This window comes from Argiope bruennichi, chromosome X2 (genome assembly GCF_947563725.1).
Source record: "Argiope bruennichi chromosome X2, qqArgBrue1.1, whole genome shotgun sequence".
Taxonomy (NCBI): domain Eukaryota; kingdom Metazoa; phylum Arthropoda; class Arachnida; order Araneae; family Araneidae; genus Argiope; species Argiope bruennichi.
This window is the reverse complement of record NC_079163.1, coordinates 97,374,020-97,389,448: the sequence shown is the minus strand read 5'-3', so window position 1 is coordinate 97,389,448 and position 15,429 is coordinate 97,374,020. Positions and strand designations below refer to the sequence as shown.

The 15,429-nt window shown below is 28.3% G+C and overlaps 1 protein-coding gene across 4 annotated transcripts in view; it reads right to left on the bottom strand.

The window, feature by feature from the left end:
* Nucleotides 1-15,429, bottom strand: part of LOC129960797 (SCY1-like protein 2) — a 334,172-nt gene that overhangs the window by 86,370 nt on the left and 232,373 nt on the right. For all 4 annotated transcript variants that reach the window (XM_056074446.1, XM_056074447.1, XM_056074448.1 and 1 more), the window contains one exon: nt 3,322-3,537. In XM_056074446.1, the coding sequence (XP_055930421.1) occupies nt 3,322-3,537 (216 nt within the window). The remainder of the gene's footprint in view (nt 1-3,321; nt 3,538-15,429) is intronic.

Sequence of the window (15,429 nt, the reverse complement as noted above, 5' to 3'; positions counted from 1 at the left end):
GAGTTTCTGTAAATAGTTAAAAATGAATTTTAGTTCAGAAAAATATAAAATTTTTATGAAAATTCAGTTTACATAAAAATTTAGTACATAAAATTAATTCTAAAAAAATTAACATTTAATTGGAATTAAATAATCCTGTACAGTATTGTTCCAAATAAATTTATATTGTTTAATAAGGAAAAAAATAATAAAAAAATAAACCTGAAATAGTTTGAAATTTTTAGAAATAATATATCTTTTAATTTTTAAAAAATAATATACTTCGTTATAATAATTTTTTAAAAGACATTTGACATATTTATATTTTAATATATATGCATAAAAAAAATTCGTAATCCTAAGTGAATAATTCGCAAAATGTGCCTCATAGAGTTCCCCGTCTCCTTAAGGTAATCTTCTATACTAAGCAATAATTACCCATGTAATGTTTTAGAAGCATATTTCAAATTATTTTATAAATATACTACCGATTTTTTTGTTTTTATGCGAAAAAGATTAATTTTTTTCAATATTTTTTTGATAGTCTGGATTATTTATGGTAGTAAAAAAAAAAAAAAAAACTTTGTTATTCAGATATTCCTGGAAACTTTAGAAATTCATATTTTTAGGAATAAAAATGCCAAGTTTAATCCTGGATGTAAAAGCACAATGCCATTTCAGTTATTCATGACTTCGAAAAAATAAAAGAGCTTATCCTTTTCAAAGAAGATTTGCTTTCAGTAAGATAATATCACCGGATTAAATTTGGTCTAGTCGATTATAATTCTAAATTTTATGCTTAGAATAATATATTTTTTTCAAATTCTATTCAAGTCATATCAGTTTTTGGCTCACAATATCAAGTTTTTGTTTTCCGAATATCTTTCTACGTCTGGCTTTTTGACTGAATTTAAGAATTTTCATAGATTCCTGCTTGTTTTATCATATTTTAAAAATTATTAAATATGTAGTTACTATCCTTGTAGAACAGTTCTTTTTTCAAAATTTCATTCCATTTAAATTATGGTAACATTTAACTATGATAATTATTGATTTTTTTATTATTATTATAATGAACCTCCATAAATCAATATTCTGTTTTAATTCTTTCCTCCTTATTCCTTAATAATTTGCTATCAAAACAGTGATATTTTTGAATATTTGCTCAACAAATAAATGCTCTCACAAGTTTGAAGCTATAACCAAATCTAAACATAGAAGCAAGTCAATTGTTTTTCAGCATTTATCTCGGAATAGAGAAATGCCAATGGATTGCTTATTACATCCATCTCAAGCTGCAGATAAGAATATTTATTTACCGAAGAATTTATCATATATTTCTTTTCTAATATAAATAATGTTTTTATAGCTACTTCCTTTTTTAATATAGTATATCATATTGTGATACTGCAATTCTAACCCCCCGATATATAAAAAATGCCTTTTGGTCTAATGTTGTTTTAAACTTAAATACCCTGGATACCCTTTGTTTGTCTTCTATTCCTTTGTAATAAAGGATTCTTATCAACCTTTGGAAAACAATTTATTCTGGAACAGCCTCTTCAATACTTGCTTCGAATCGGGACATTATAATTCGAATCACGAGATTTAAAAATCATTAGACAATTAAAATTATTATTATAATACCTTTTACAGTCTTAACATGTCAGGTTTTCTTTTATAATTGACAATTCTTATCGACCATTGGAAAACATGATTTAAAGAGAAAGGCAGATGATAAATGGGTATTAGATGGAAAACAGAAACTGCATGCTTTCTTATTATTGATTAATGGGATCGCATATATTCTAAAGTAAATTTCTGCAAAATATAAGATGAAAAATGATCATTTCCCCTTCTATTTAATATATCTTCCCTTTGTAGTGAAGGCGATTATTTACAAATGCTTGAAACGTTCCAGATTCTTGACAAATTTAGCCGTCTTTAAGACTATTATGAATGGAACTCAAACTGACTTATTGATTAAGGATATTTTTGGGTTTTAAATCACAAAGGACAATCGAAGGCTTTATTAAGGGTGTGGTGATGGATGGAAATAGAATGATTAATCAGTTGAAACTTCGTACAAGCCGATAAGATGGACAAAAAGAGTCTTCACGGAATATAATTAGAGTGTAAGTACTACAAAATTTCTTTTACTAAATAAAGCTTTCATTGATTATTTCCTAAATTTAGAGGTTAACGTAATAGAATAAACGGTAAGTAATAAACGCAATCTTAGACCGTCGTTTGATATTTTATTAGATAATGGAAGTAATTAGGGATATAAAGAAATTTACAAGTATAGAAGTGTTTTGTCATTAAGTAATGAAAAAATTGTAATTTGGGTAATTCAAAGAGTAACATTGTTTATCTAAATGTTAAGTGAAGTTTAATTTACTTAGTTTAGTGCCATATACAGTCAAGGTCAATTTTTCAATCTGCATTAAAGGAAAAATAAATAAAGTAAAAATGTCCTTTAAAAATGTTTACGTGTAAAATGTCTTTTAAATTAGCGTACGTAAAAAATATTTTTATAAAAATATGGGCACCAAAATAAATTCTTATAAACGCGAGACGCTAATAGATACATAAAAAAAATTGGAATTTTAATCACATTTATATTTTTTTGATTTTTAATATATGTTTAAATTTTTCTATTCTATGATTATTAATTTTAGCTAAAGTTTTTTTTATAATCAAGGCTATATGTCTCCAGCTTTAAAACAAAAGCTAATTCCAATATTAAATTAAGAAAAAGTTTGTAAAAACGTTGTTGTTGACTGGTTTATTGATACGAAAGCCGTATTTGCCACACTGGACCAAATATACATTTTAAACATTTAAGTAAAAGTTAATCTGAAAATTTTATTTAATGTAATAAGAAATCTGAAAGTTGAATATTCAGAGCAGATATGATGCAATATAATAAAAGGTCAACAAGAATTTTCAATGGTGCTTCATATTCACCAAGTCGTGAATTTTTGAAGATGGTACACTAAAAAAGTTTAATTCCGGCATCTCGCTAACTGTCAAATGTAACATAAAATTAGTAACATATTATATTTGTCCGTAATCACCAAATGAAAGGTATTTTTTGGTGTAATGGGTGTGACCAATATGGAATCGAGTCAATTTAATGATGAATATGCATATTGGGACTTTAAAACTATTGGAAAGATACCAATGAAGATATGTTCAATGTGAACTTGCGGCATTAAGTCTCTTCACAAACCTAAATGAAACCATTAAGGGGCGTACTTTCAGTGAATCATTTTATAAATCTTAAGTTAAAACAATTTGCAATGAATAATTTAAATGAAGACAAAAGATATTACTTACCATCTCCAACTGCTTCTGATAATTTGCGCAACTCAAATTAGCTTCAATGAGGGAGTGACCTCCATTGAAGACGGCGCAAATTACAAGACCCAATGAGAACATATCACTCAGGGGGCTACACTTCGAATGATTCTGTACTTCCGGAGCTGTATAATCCAGATCTGGCTGTCCCATTTTTGGCAACTTGGATGTGAAAGCTTGGCAAGGTACCGGCTTCTGTTGAAGATAAACATAAACTGCGTCACAATGAGGTTATAAAAATCATGGAGAGAAAATCGTCTCAAGATGGAAATTCTTTATGTATAAGGTAAGTTCAAATGTAAAGAAGATACTTGCTTTCATGGCAATGTATCTAATTGCAGAAAAATAATGTGTTTGTTTATAGAGTATAGGGAATCGGTATCCCAGTTTTCTATATCTAGAAAAAATAAATGTGCTATGAAGGACAGGAATGTAAATATTAAATTATTTTACTATGAAAGACCTCTTCTCATCGATTGATTGAAACAGGATGAAAAAATTAGCAATCATCGGTAATGCAATACGTTTCTGGATCCTAAGCAGGTAATTAAAATCAATCGTAGATGCATGTTCTCTAAAATCTCTAGGAAAATGCTAAGGCACATTTTGTCAAGATCTTAGAACTGCTTACAAAATTTCTCGAGGAAATTCTCAAACATCCTTCACACGTCCCCAACATCTCCCTAAATAATTCATCCTCTTAAAAATCCCCGACAGGTCGACTTACTTGTAGCAAGAAAGTACAAAACACGGTGGAAAATTGAATTAGCAATTCAGGAATTTCTATACCTAAGCCATTCACTCCCTTCCTAAATGTGGGGAAGGAATGCATAGGATCAGTTCAATAAAAGTAATTATGTGTGGATGTCACAATACGCATGTATAATTAAAATATTTTTAGATATAACCAAGTCTACTTTTAATTTGGGAATATTTCATATTATTTTTAATTTCTAACTTTTGAATGAAGTAAAATCCTGCTTAAGAGATACTTTTGAAGTTCTGCGTGTCGATTTAATTTTGGATTTCATAGCAATTCTTGCAGTGATGTCACAGTGCAGCTTAAAGTGCATTTCAGAGCCGATTGACACATGCAGTTACTTTTGTCTTATGAATGCGATGTAGAGTGAATCCATTAGTTGTAATTTTCAAATTGATAACTAGAATTTCGCTCTGATGATTGGTAATGGGATGTCACCACTCCACTCGCATAGCGTGGAGTCCTCATGCTTTTCCGGCTTAAGTAAGTAATCTTAATGATACCAATCTGACTGACATATACTTTAAATAAGGATAAAAGAATACTTGAATTGTTAATTTGAGAATGCAGTCAATTGATACTCAAGAGATGCACGTGAACCTGTAATGATTGCAAAAAAATAATCACATGCATAGCTTTGTTACAATCTTGTTGTCAGCATCTTGCTGTTGAAAAAAAGTATGTAGCTAAAACCCATAGCACATAACACACAAAATACTGATTACAATTAGATGTCAGCATACATCCGCAGTTACTTTTGTTGTATGATTATAATATTACATGGTTTGATTCTAATGATTATAATTTGCGAATCATTGCTTCAAATGGCAATAAGACAGTTTTAGTTTATAAATAAAAAATGGATAGTTTTTATATAATTAGATTAACTCACATGATGATTAATTTTACGTTCCAATTTAATTTCGAAATCCATTACACATCTTACTGTCGGAAAAAAAACCTGACATTACAATATAGCTTATAACAATATGCAATAAAGTTTCGAATGACAATAACCAATATTTTTGTCATGTGGTTGTGATGTCTTGAATTCACAATAATACATTATAAACTTTGTATTGAACTAGATTAACATTAAAGATTTCTTGAAAAATGTCCTTATTGCTTTTCTTTTCACCACCATTCCTTTATCATGAATTTATTTTATTTACTATGGTAAATAGTTGTGTTTTTAATAAATTATATTATTTATTCTGAAGTTTTAACCCTTTATGCCCGTTAAATAAGTATGAAAAGCTTTTGAAACATAATAAATTGGCACAAACATATTTCTATAAAAACGATAAGAAAGAATTTAATATAACAACACTTATATAAAAAAGTAAATTATTTTTATGTGTTTTTTTTTGAAATTCACACACTTTGCCTTGAATAAAAATGTAATTCTTGAGAGAGAATAAAAATTATAATCTGATACACTGCAAATATCGGAAATGCACGCTTTAAACTAGAAAATACATACAATGCATAATTGAGAAATGCAGTTTTTAGAAAAAAATAATTTATAAAATTAAAACTACCATGATTACGATTATTTATTTGAAATAGGTGATTAAAATATCAAAATTCATTAATCAAATGGAAGTCGAAATAAGCATTTAAAACGCAATCTCCTTTACTATGGTTATTAAATGCGTAATAAATTAAGGAAGATCTGGTTACAGACCCAAACAGTTGTGATTCCAGCCTTTATGCGCTTGATATTTGATAAAGACATTCAACTCCAAATTACATCTTAAAGTCAGACCTCGGCCATTACTTAATCAAATATATCTTTAAGACTCTCTGTTGGCCATCTAAACACTTAACAACATCGATGTACCCCTCAGTAATTGCTCTACGAGGAAAGCGTTATTCGATTACTTAACCATGCTTTTGAGAATACGTTACTCATGCATATTTAACTCAGATCAAATTAATCACGATTTCATTTCTGTTAAATGTGTTACGAACAAGCTGATATTAAAAAATCTTATTTAGAGTAAGATTCTTAAAAATAGTAGCATGAATAAATCCTAACAACGTTTTATAACGTAGAATTTTTATTCGAATTATTAATTAATAATTAATGTAATGAATTTGGATTTAACATTTTTAAAATGTGAAATCAACTTTTTCTCAAATTCCTCATTAGGTTGCAACAATCGTACGGAATATATATTAACTGAATAAACTTATTAATTGATATTTAATTTCTGAAAATTTTAAAACTGAGTATAGTGACAGAGAAAAAAATTGAAAACTGGCACACCAGAAATTTAGTGAAGAGTGATTGTAAAATTCCCTCTTTAGAAATACGAGATAAATAATTTAAATATAATTGTATAATAAAGTATAAAGTGAAAGAAATGAAAAGTCAGTTTTTCTTTTACTGATAGTATTTGGTCTTTGACAAACAAAATTTTTGTTTAAAAACTAAATATAATTATTAAATGCAAATAACTCTTTTTAAGTAGGCGTAACAAAAAAATGCCAAATAAACAAGTTTTTGACTGTTTATAACAGGTTTTTAAAAATTTCACCCAAAAGCAAACATTTTCAGTGTTTCTCAGCATCAGTTCATTACTTTTTTTTTTGAAATTTCATATGTATTGACATCAATAGTTAAGACTGAAAGCGTCCGACCAGTCACGACGAAATGAAAATAATTCATTTTCGCAAAAAAACCCCCTATGATTTAATATCCTAAATGAGTTTAATTTATGAATTTTCATAAATTTTTAAATTTTAAAGGTAATAATTCATCAATAATACTATTTACGGTTTAAAGAAATTAAAAAAAAATACAGCAGAAGTTAAAAATTCTAGCGGACAAATCATTCAAGTATATAGGAGATGTAATTATTTGATTTAGTACAGTTAAGTCGAATCGTATATAATTAAAATGTTGTCACTTTACCTTGAAGATATCGAAACAATAAAACGAAAAAAAAAAAATTTTTTTTTTTTAACGTACTTTACATAGGATATGCCTTTTTACTGAATTTTTGACTGCATCATAAACAACTGAAACTGCGCAAAGAATTATTGGTGTAGAATTTCTTGATTTTAACCCTTCATGTAAGTTGTTTTCTCTACTACGTAATTAGATGACACTTTCCGTTTCTGCAGTGGGTTATTCTACTAATCCAACTAAAAATCCACAGAGTACTCGAAGTATTGGTGAATTATTCGTATAGCACAATTGCGTTTTAAGAAATTAATTTTATTTTATAAATTTGTGAAGGAATAATTAGCGCATGAAGCACACACATGGCGGTCCAGGGATTAAATTTGACATCGAAACACAGATACCGCTTTTATATTCAATAAATGCGTGGCAATTTCGTAGCAGAGTCTAGTTGTCCCAGAGGATCACAGGATTGAGACCTTATTCCGCCAAAGATGCTCGATGTACACGATTCTGGTGTACGTTAAATCCGCAGACGTTCTTCCGCTGATGTAGTTTAGCAGAAAGAAAGGGAGAAGGTTTAGTTTAGTTATATTAACGTCCCTAAGCAACACTAGGGCTATTTTGGGACGGACCTCGTAATTTTGAGCCGAGGTCAGATGACGAGGGCAACACCTCAGAATGGGAGGAGGAAATGCTGATTTAGGTGTCGTTCTCATATGTAGTGAAAAAAGGAATATGAAATTAACTAAACTAAATTAGACTTTACAGCAACAGAACAAGAGGAATTTTTTTCCAATAATAATAATCACGTCGAGATTCGAAATCAAAGCACTCAAAATATACAGCTACGTATTTGTTTCTGAAATGCCACTGATCTAATTTTTTTAACCCCTTACACATGTTATTTTTTGCATATCTAATTATTTGAGAATTCTATTCTGGAAATGTTTTGCCACTGATTCAAGTAAATGTATGCAGAAACTTGAAATGTTTGTGGAATACCCGTAACTATTGTATCAAATTATAACATTTGTGAATTATTTAATTTTAGATTATAAGTTCAAACTTACAATAATTCAATGCACGAACTATGGGCAATACTGTTATGGGTTAAGCAGTATTATTTTGTTGATCTCTATATTAACGTTTCATTGTAAAAGAATATTTTACGTTTAAATATTTTAAGTTTCAAATTTTATCTTTCTATAAGAGTATACAGTAAAATTTATAACGTTTTAAACAGCATTATACTTACTACGCTTATGTAGTAAAAATTATTACTTTTCAAATTGAATAAATAATCCAATTTACTTTTATTATCATTAAGAAAACAAATTTGCACAAGGAATGAATATAATTTTTTTGTTCTTAGATTCTCTTTTCCAGTTCAAACTCAGAAATCCCAATTTAAATATTACCATATAATTTCGCTCCAATTCATCACATATATTAATCGAATTTCCTCTTTTCTGTTTTCATTTGAAAGGATTTCCGCTGGAGCTGGGAAACAAAGCACATGATAAATTGACGGCGTTCCGCAACAGTTTTAATCATAATTCATTTTGCGTTCTGATCTTCCTTTACTCTTTGTTTGTTTTAAAATGAGCCTACATTTTAAATGAGTTTCAATTTATTGTACGAATATTCAAAAATGTGACGCATCTTCTAATTACTAAGCATGTACTTTTCTTCGTGTTTTTTGAATTTTATCTTGAATATTTATTTGTGTTTTATTTTGTGAGATACATTTGTGGAAATAATTAAATTTATATAAATCTGTAAATATGTGATATTATTTCAATTTCATCTATTCAATGACATTTTTATTGTCTTGTATATGAAACGTGCAAAGAGGGAGAACTGTAACCATGAAATAATTTGACCTCCATATTTTGATAAATATTCAAGGTTTAAGATTTCTTGCGTACAAGAAAAATATTTTTGAAATTATGTTTTTCGGTATGTTTGTTTCTAACACAATCACGGCAATGCAGAAATACAACAGTTTTCAATAATTCATGACTAACTATAAACGTTTAGTTTATGATTAGTCATAAATAATCTAAGTCACCGTTAAATGATAATACTTTTTTTAAAGCAGAAAAGTTTGCCCTTTTGTCGAAATGATACAGTTTTCCTCGTATGTATGTTTATTATAATTCATAATGGCACTGAATTGTAATCAAACATAGATAAGCAGCAGCAGTGTCATCAAAATATTACCTCACTAAATTTGTATTCTGGTTAACTGAGTTTTACAATAACGAAATTAGAAACGCCTGATCAACGTTTATTTCAACCTGTTAACCGGGTAATTAATTTATATTCAATTCGTTTTGCAATGAAATATTTCGTCATACGCAGTTAACAGGTTAAAGGCAGTATTGAATAATAAAATGCCTCATGCGGCAAGAGAACTTCAGCTATTCGACTATTCTATGATTTTTGGTTATTTGAATTTTTTTTTTTACTTGAGTAATTTCTTCAGCATTTTAGTTTATCATTAATTTTTCTTTTCTCAAAATTAAACATGCTCTTAACTTATCTCTTCCGCGGCGTGATATTTATAGCCGACTATTAAATTATTATTTACTCGAAGGATTATGCTACATTCTAAAATTTTCGCATGAACATATATAAAACTTGTGGTAAAAGTGATTAAACTGTTCCGTGAAATCAAAGGGTCTTTTCTTACACAAGCGCAGTTACTTAAGGTTCGACAGCAATGAATTCTTTGAAAAGTCAGAACATTTTATTCCTTTTTGTTTGGCATTTGAAACATTTATACAAAAATATTATTAAAAGGGAGTCTTTAGAATTTCAGAAAAGGGAGTAAGGTTGCTGGGGTCGATTTATTACATATTCCAGAAAAAGTGCAACTCCAACAAAAGAGTTTCAAATGGAATTCAATGCAAAAAGGCGACTAGCGGAAACTTAATTCTCAGACAGTTTAATTCGCGAAAAGTGCAAGAATTTAAATTGCAAATCAGGATTAGGTAGGAGAGAATAAAATCATTCGTCTGAGTAGGTTGAAGTTAACTGTGAATAAGAAGATTTAATGAAAGAAACCACGCGAAAAATAGTTTTCGGTTACTAATGGGGCAACAAGAAACCATTATTGAGGAAATTTTGCATTAGAATAAATAAAATTCACCTTCGTCGATTTTTATTAGAGGAGAGTTCAAGTTATTAATTTAACAAGATATTAAGATTCAAGTTATTACGAAGAAATTTGACAAGAAATAGTAAGTATTCCTTTGCGTTCAAGGAATCTTAAACTATGAAACCATGAATCATAATCTAAAAAGTGTCACGTAAAATAAAATTGGGATCGCGTAATTGTCATGTAATAAATACTGATAAGGGCAAATTAATTAAAACAATTTTGGGTGCAAGTAATTTTATTGTTTTGAACAACGAATATTCAAAGTAACAATTTAAATTAATTTTCTTCTTAAATAACAAATTAATGTTCAGCTTTCCTGCTCATTTTAGTTTCACTAAAATTTCATTTGAAGACTTGTTTGCATGTAAATAATTTTGACATCAGGTCACCTCTACACTAAATATCAATTTAAAGAAAGACTTTCTCACATTTTGGAGCTTTCTCGGATGACGACAGCTAATACATTGTAAATTTATAATGTATAACAGAAAGCATAGCAAAAAAGGGAAATGATTAACTAAATAAAAAAGAAGAAAAATTCCAATCCATATGGAAATTCTCTTTGAGATTTACTTGAGTTTCTTAACTGATTCTGCATACTTTTTTCTCAAATTTGACAAAAGCGAATGTTAACAAAATTTCCATAACCCATAGTTTTAAAAATCAATGATATGAAACAAGGGTCCTTATACCTGGAATAACAATGTGACTGCTTTAACATTCCAATAAGAAACATGAGGTCCGTTTGACTTCTAGTCTATATTCAAAGCATCAGCAGTTTCTATTTTTAAAAATATTTTTATATATATTCTAATAAATCTTTACCTACATTAATGTATAGTCTGACATTGTCAAACAGTAACTCTTCACCCATTTGTTAAATGCTATTTCTTTCAATTTATTTATCTTTTAAGCCCATTTGTCAATAAGAATTCTGCAAATGACCGTTGGAGTGATTAACTTTTTCTTGTTCAATATGACTGATAACTAGAGTCAATATGACGTAACTGTTTGTGAAGTTGTCTACTGAACTCGAGATGGCAGATTTTTTCAGAAATCCTACCTTGTATTCAAAAGGCTCAATATCTATCAATAGCATAGCTAGCAGAATGAATTTTTTTCTCTCCAAGGAGCCATATAATTTCATATGTAGTAGGGGTTGGAAGTCATCATGCCTCCATATTTCCATCGTAAATTTCTTCATTTACGATCCCATTTGCATGTAAAACATTTTACAGAGACCCCTAAATAGAAAAATGTGCTAGATTCTTATGATTTAAAATACCTCAAGATGAAATGGTGAAAATATTTTATACTTTTACAAAAACTAGTTTGCCTTTGCATTAAAATAAATAATTTGGATGTAACACAAACCTAATTCTAGTATCATCGAAATCATTAGAGTACTTCCGATGCATTTATGCATTAAAATACAATAATCTTAAAAATTCAAATTATAATATTTATGTCATTCGCATCTTCCAATAAACTTTTATCGACTTGATTTTATTAAAATAACTTTTTTGAAAATAAAACTGTGCAATATTTTTTTCTAATTTACAATAAAAATTAAATATATATTGTTAGAAAACTTATTAATCTTACTGGAGGTTTTATTTCACATATGATGTCGTTCATTAAACATTTGCATTGTATTTTCTTTAATATTTTGACCTTAACTTCAGTTTTAATAACTCATATACCATTTACTTGTATTGATTTTTTTGCATTTTAATTTCGATAAATATACTCTAGACGAATGAAGAAATAATATTACAAGCAGAGAAAATTGATTGATTAAAAAGCTTTTTACATAAAAGTTGTATTCACAAATGACATGCATTTAGCAGGTGAATCAGGTAATTTAAATATAATTTATTGTATTTTTAATTTAAGAAAGCCTTTTTTTAATTTCAAAATGGATTAATTATTACACTTGAAGTTCCCTTTAACTGCAAACCAACAACTTAGCCGATTAATTTTATCAATCATAACCTGTCGAAATATTTATTCTTTATTACATTATAGGTTAGTTTTATTATTTTATTGCTTCAAATTCCTTATTGTAGCCCTTTATAGAAAAATATTATTTATAATACTATTAAAAATTCAGAATATAAAAGAAGATGGGAATCATTCTAGGCACTTATTCTACAGGAACTGATATATATTGATAAGATTTTTTCACTACCTCATTGCTTTTTAAAATTTTTTGGTTAGGCATCAGTGTGTATAATTACCACCATGTAAAAAAAAATGGCACTAAAGTAAACACTGGATTACGAACCTTTAGGCTCATTTCATATAAAGAAAGAAGTAAGAAACAATACTCTTTGTTCCCCCTCCAAACTCTTTGGTTAAGAGAACAGCAGATGGCGACAAAAGAATATTTCATCAAAGATAATGGAAGTTTGCAAATATGGATGGAGAGAAGTTTGCTTCTTCTCTTACCAATAATGGCAAGAAACATTTCTAAATTCTTGGTTAGATTTCATCTTCTGAATGTTCCAAATTCTATGCTTTTTATATTTATGTTATTCTTTCAAAAATTCGAAGATGAAATGATATTTGTTTTTAGAAAGAATACTCAAATACCGAAAGACATCAAGGGAATATAGACATTCACTACAATTTTATATACTATTTAGAAAAACATTTATAAATAAAACTTACAACATAAAATTTTAATATAGCTAGAAATTAATGTTTAAATGCTGTCAGACTAAAGATGTGATTAAGGTGTACGTACACACTAGAAGATTTAAAAAAAAAATTTAACTTTAAGAATTCAGTTTTTTTACATTAGGTCATTAATATATGTTTAAACTCATTTCAGTGAGGAAAAACCATATTACACTAATTATTAATTAATTAAATAATATTTAGTGACCTAATTAGCATATTTTTTTAAACATGATATCTTAAATTCAAATTTGTACAGACACACAATTCTAGTTGGAAATTATGCCTAATATTAGTCTTTATGTTGTCTGCCTCAATCAAGTTATAAAAATATATAGTTTTTTTAACAATTTTTTCATCAACAATGAATAGAAAAAGCGAGATTTTTCTGTAATTTTAACTTTTAAATAGCTATTAAAAATTTATTTCTATAAATATAACTTTGATTGAGGCACAACACATCCACTGTTTCATACAATTATTTTGATATATAAATAATTGTATTTGGTTAATTTTTTGTTGAGTTATGATTGTTTGAATGAAACAACACAGTGGAAAAATACCATTCTTCATAAAATGAGTTTAAAAAACACCGAAACTAGAGTTTTTAGCGAAAGTACCTCAAGAAAAATAATTATAACTCGGGAAATATTCCGAATATTGACAACATCTTGGTATTGTTTGGAAGCTAAAGAATCAGGGAACATTTTGAAGCAATAAAAAAAAAAAAAAAAAAAAAATCGATATTTTGAACGATTTTCGAATTTTTAAGTTTGTACGTACACCTTAATATTTCAGTTTTACACAAAGTGCAATAGATTCGGAAGAGGCCATATAAAGTAATATTAAATAGAACTGACAGCCGAAGAAATAACATATTTAAATAATGTATACAATTTCAACCCTTCTACACGTTCGTTTCTGACTTTCCTTATGTTTTCAACAAGTAAGCAATGGTTAAGGAATATTTTCAACTAAACAATGCCTTTTTGCAAACTTTTTAGTATAAGTATTCTCAGTATAATTTTATAACCTAAGATGTGACTTAAAATTTAAAATATAAACTCTATTAATTGTTTAGATCATTTCAGGAGTTGATCTGAATTCTGATTATATCTTTAGTAAATAATTATCATTGATATCATCTTATTCAGAATATCAATTGTACTAGTCTAGAAATAATTTTTAAGTTCATAATTTAGAGCTTATCTTAATTCTAACTATGTCTGTGACAAATAAGTATATATTATCAGGGGCATCAGCTTTCTCGAAACTCTGTTTATAGCTTTTCCTAGTTCAGAAATAACTTTTAAAACTATGGTAACACATAAACAAAAGTATGTAACTTTTACTGTAACTAGGAATTTATTAAGTTTGTTTAACATCCTAAAAGGCAGATTTGGATACATATTTATGCACCAGTAACGTTAAACAACCCACTCAAATGCTGAGAATAGTATACTTTGAAAACACCAAGTAAATATATTTTGAAATTTTTGAATTGCCGAAACCATCTGTTTCTAAATGGAATTCTCAACTAAAAATCGACGAACACGCACACAGTGCCATTTACAAAAGATTTCAAGAGAAATATTCCCTTATTGCTCTGTATCTTTCACGTAAAGCCGTTATTAATGAAATGCTCTTTTAAACAGTTTCCCACTTTTCCGTATGAAAGAGTGAAGTATCAATCCACTTACCACAGATCGATATCGGTAAAGCTTAATGGCGTGCAGAGAAAGTGAGAATAAAAACGTCACCTTCTATTGAAACACGATATTCATAACCTTCATACTCTAATCTGTTATCTTTTGGAAAGTCTTATGCACTGTGAGGAATAAAATAAACAAAATCCCCCCAAAAGAAACCATTGAGGAAATTGCGCATGGATACATAAATCATGAATTTTTGTACACTCCCAAAAAGGCCGGGGAAGAGACGGATGAAGCGCACTTTACTCCAGGATTCGAACCATATATCAAATTTTACAATGCGATTTCTACTTAGAAAAACTTTAAATCGCCCGAAAAAAGCAGTAGTTTCCCCAGTCTGAAATTGCAGACTTCTGTTGCTGTCCATCGGTATATTTTTTTTTCTTGCGAAAATATAAATTGATGGCTTGAAAGGAAGGTGAGCTAGGGGACTAACTAAAAAGGTATTCATCTTTTAGGGGATAGGTAAAAGCAATGAGAGGGGTGTCCAGATGGTGGTAGGTGGGCTTGAGTATTAAGTGCGGTTTGAAGATGCATTTTATTCACGGCTATTTTTGTTGGTAGGATATTGAGTTGAAGGTCTGAAAGAATCGTTTCCTCATATTTACGTTATAGTTCACATGTTTAGCTATTTTTTCAATGTTAGTCTTTGGTAGGATAAAATTTGAAAATCATATTAATACGTGACACAATAATATACATGATTTTGTTACAGTTCATATCTTTATGAATTTGTTCAATATTAATGTTTTTATAAAACTAAAATTGTGCGTAAATATAAAATTTTTACAAATGCTTATGAAATTTGAACTAGTTGAATCAATCTATTTGAAATAATAACGTAAATTTCTAC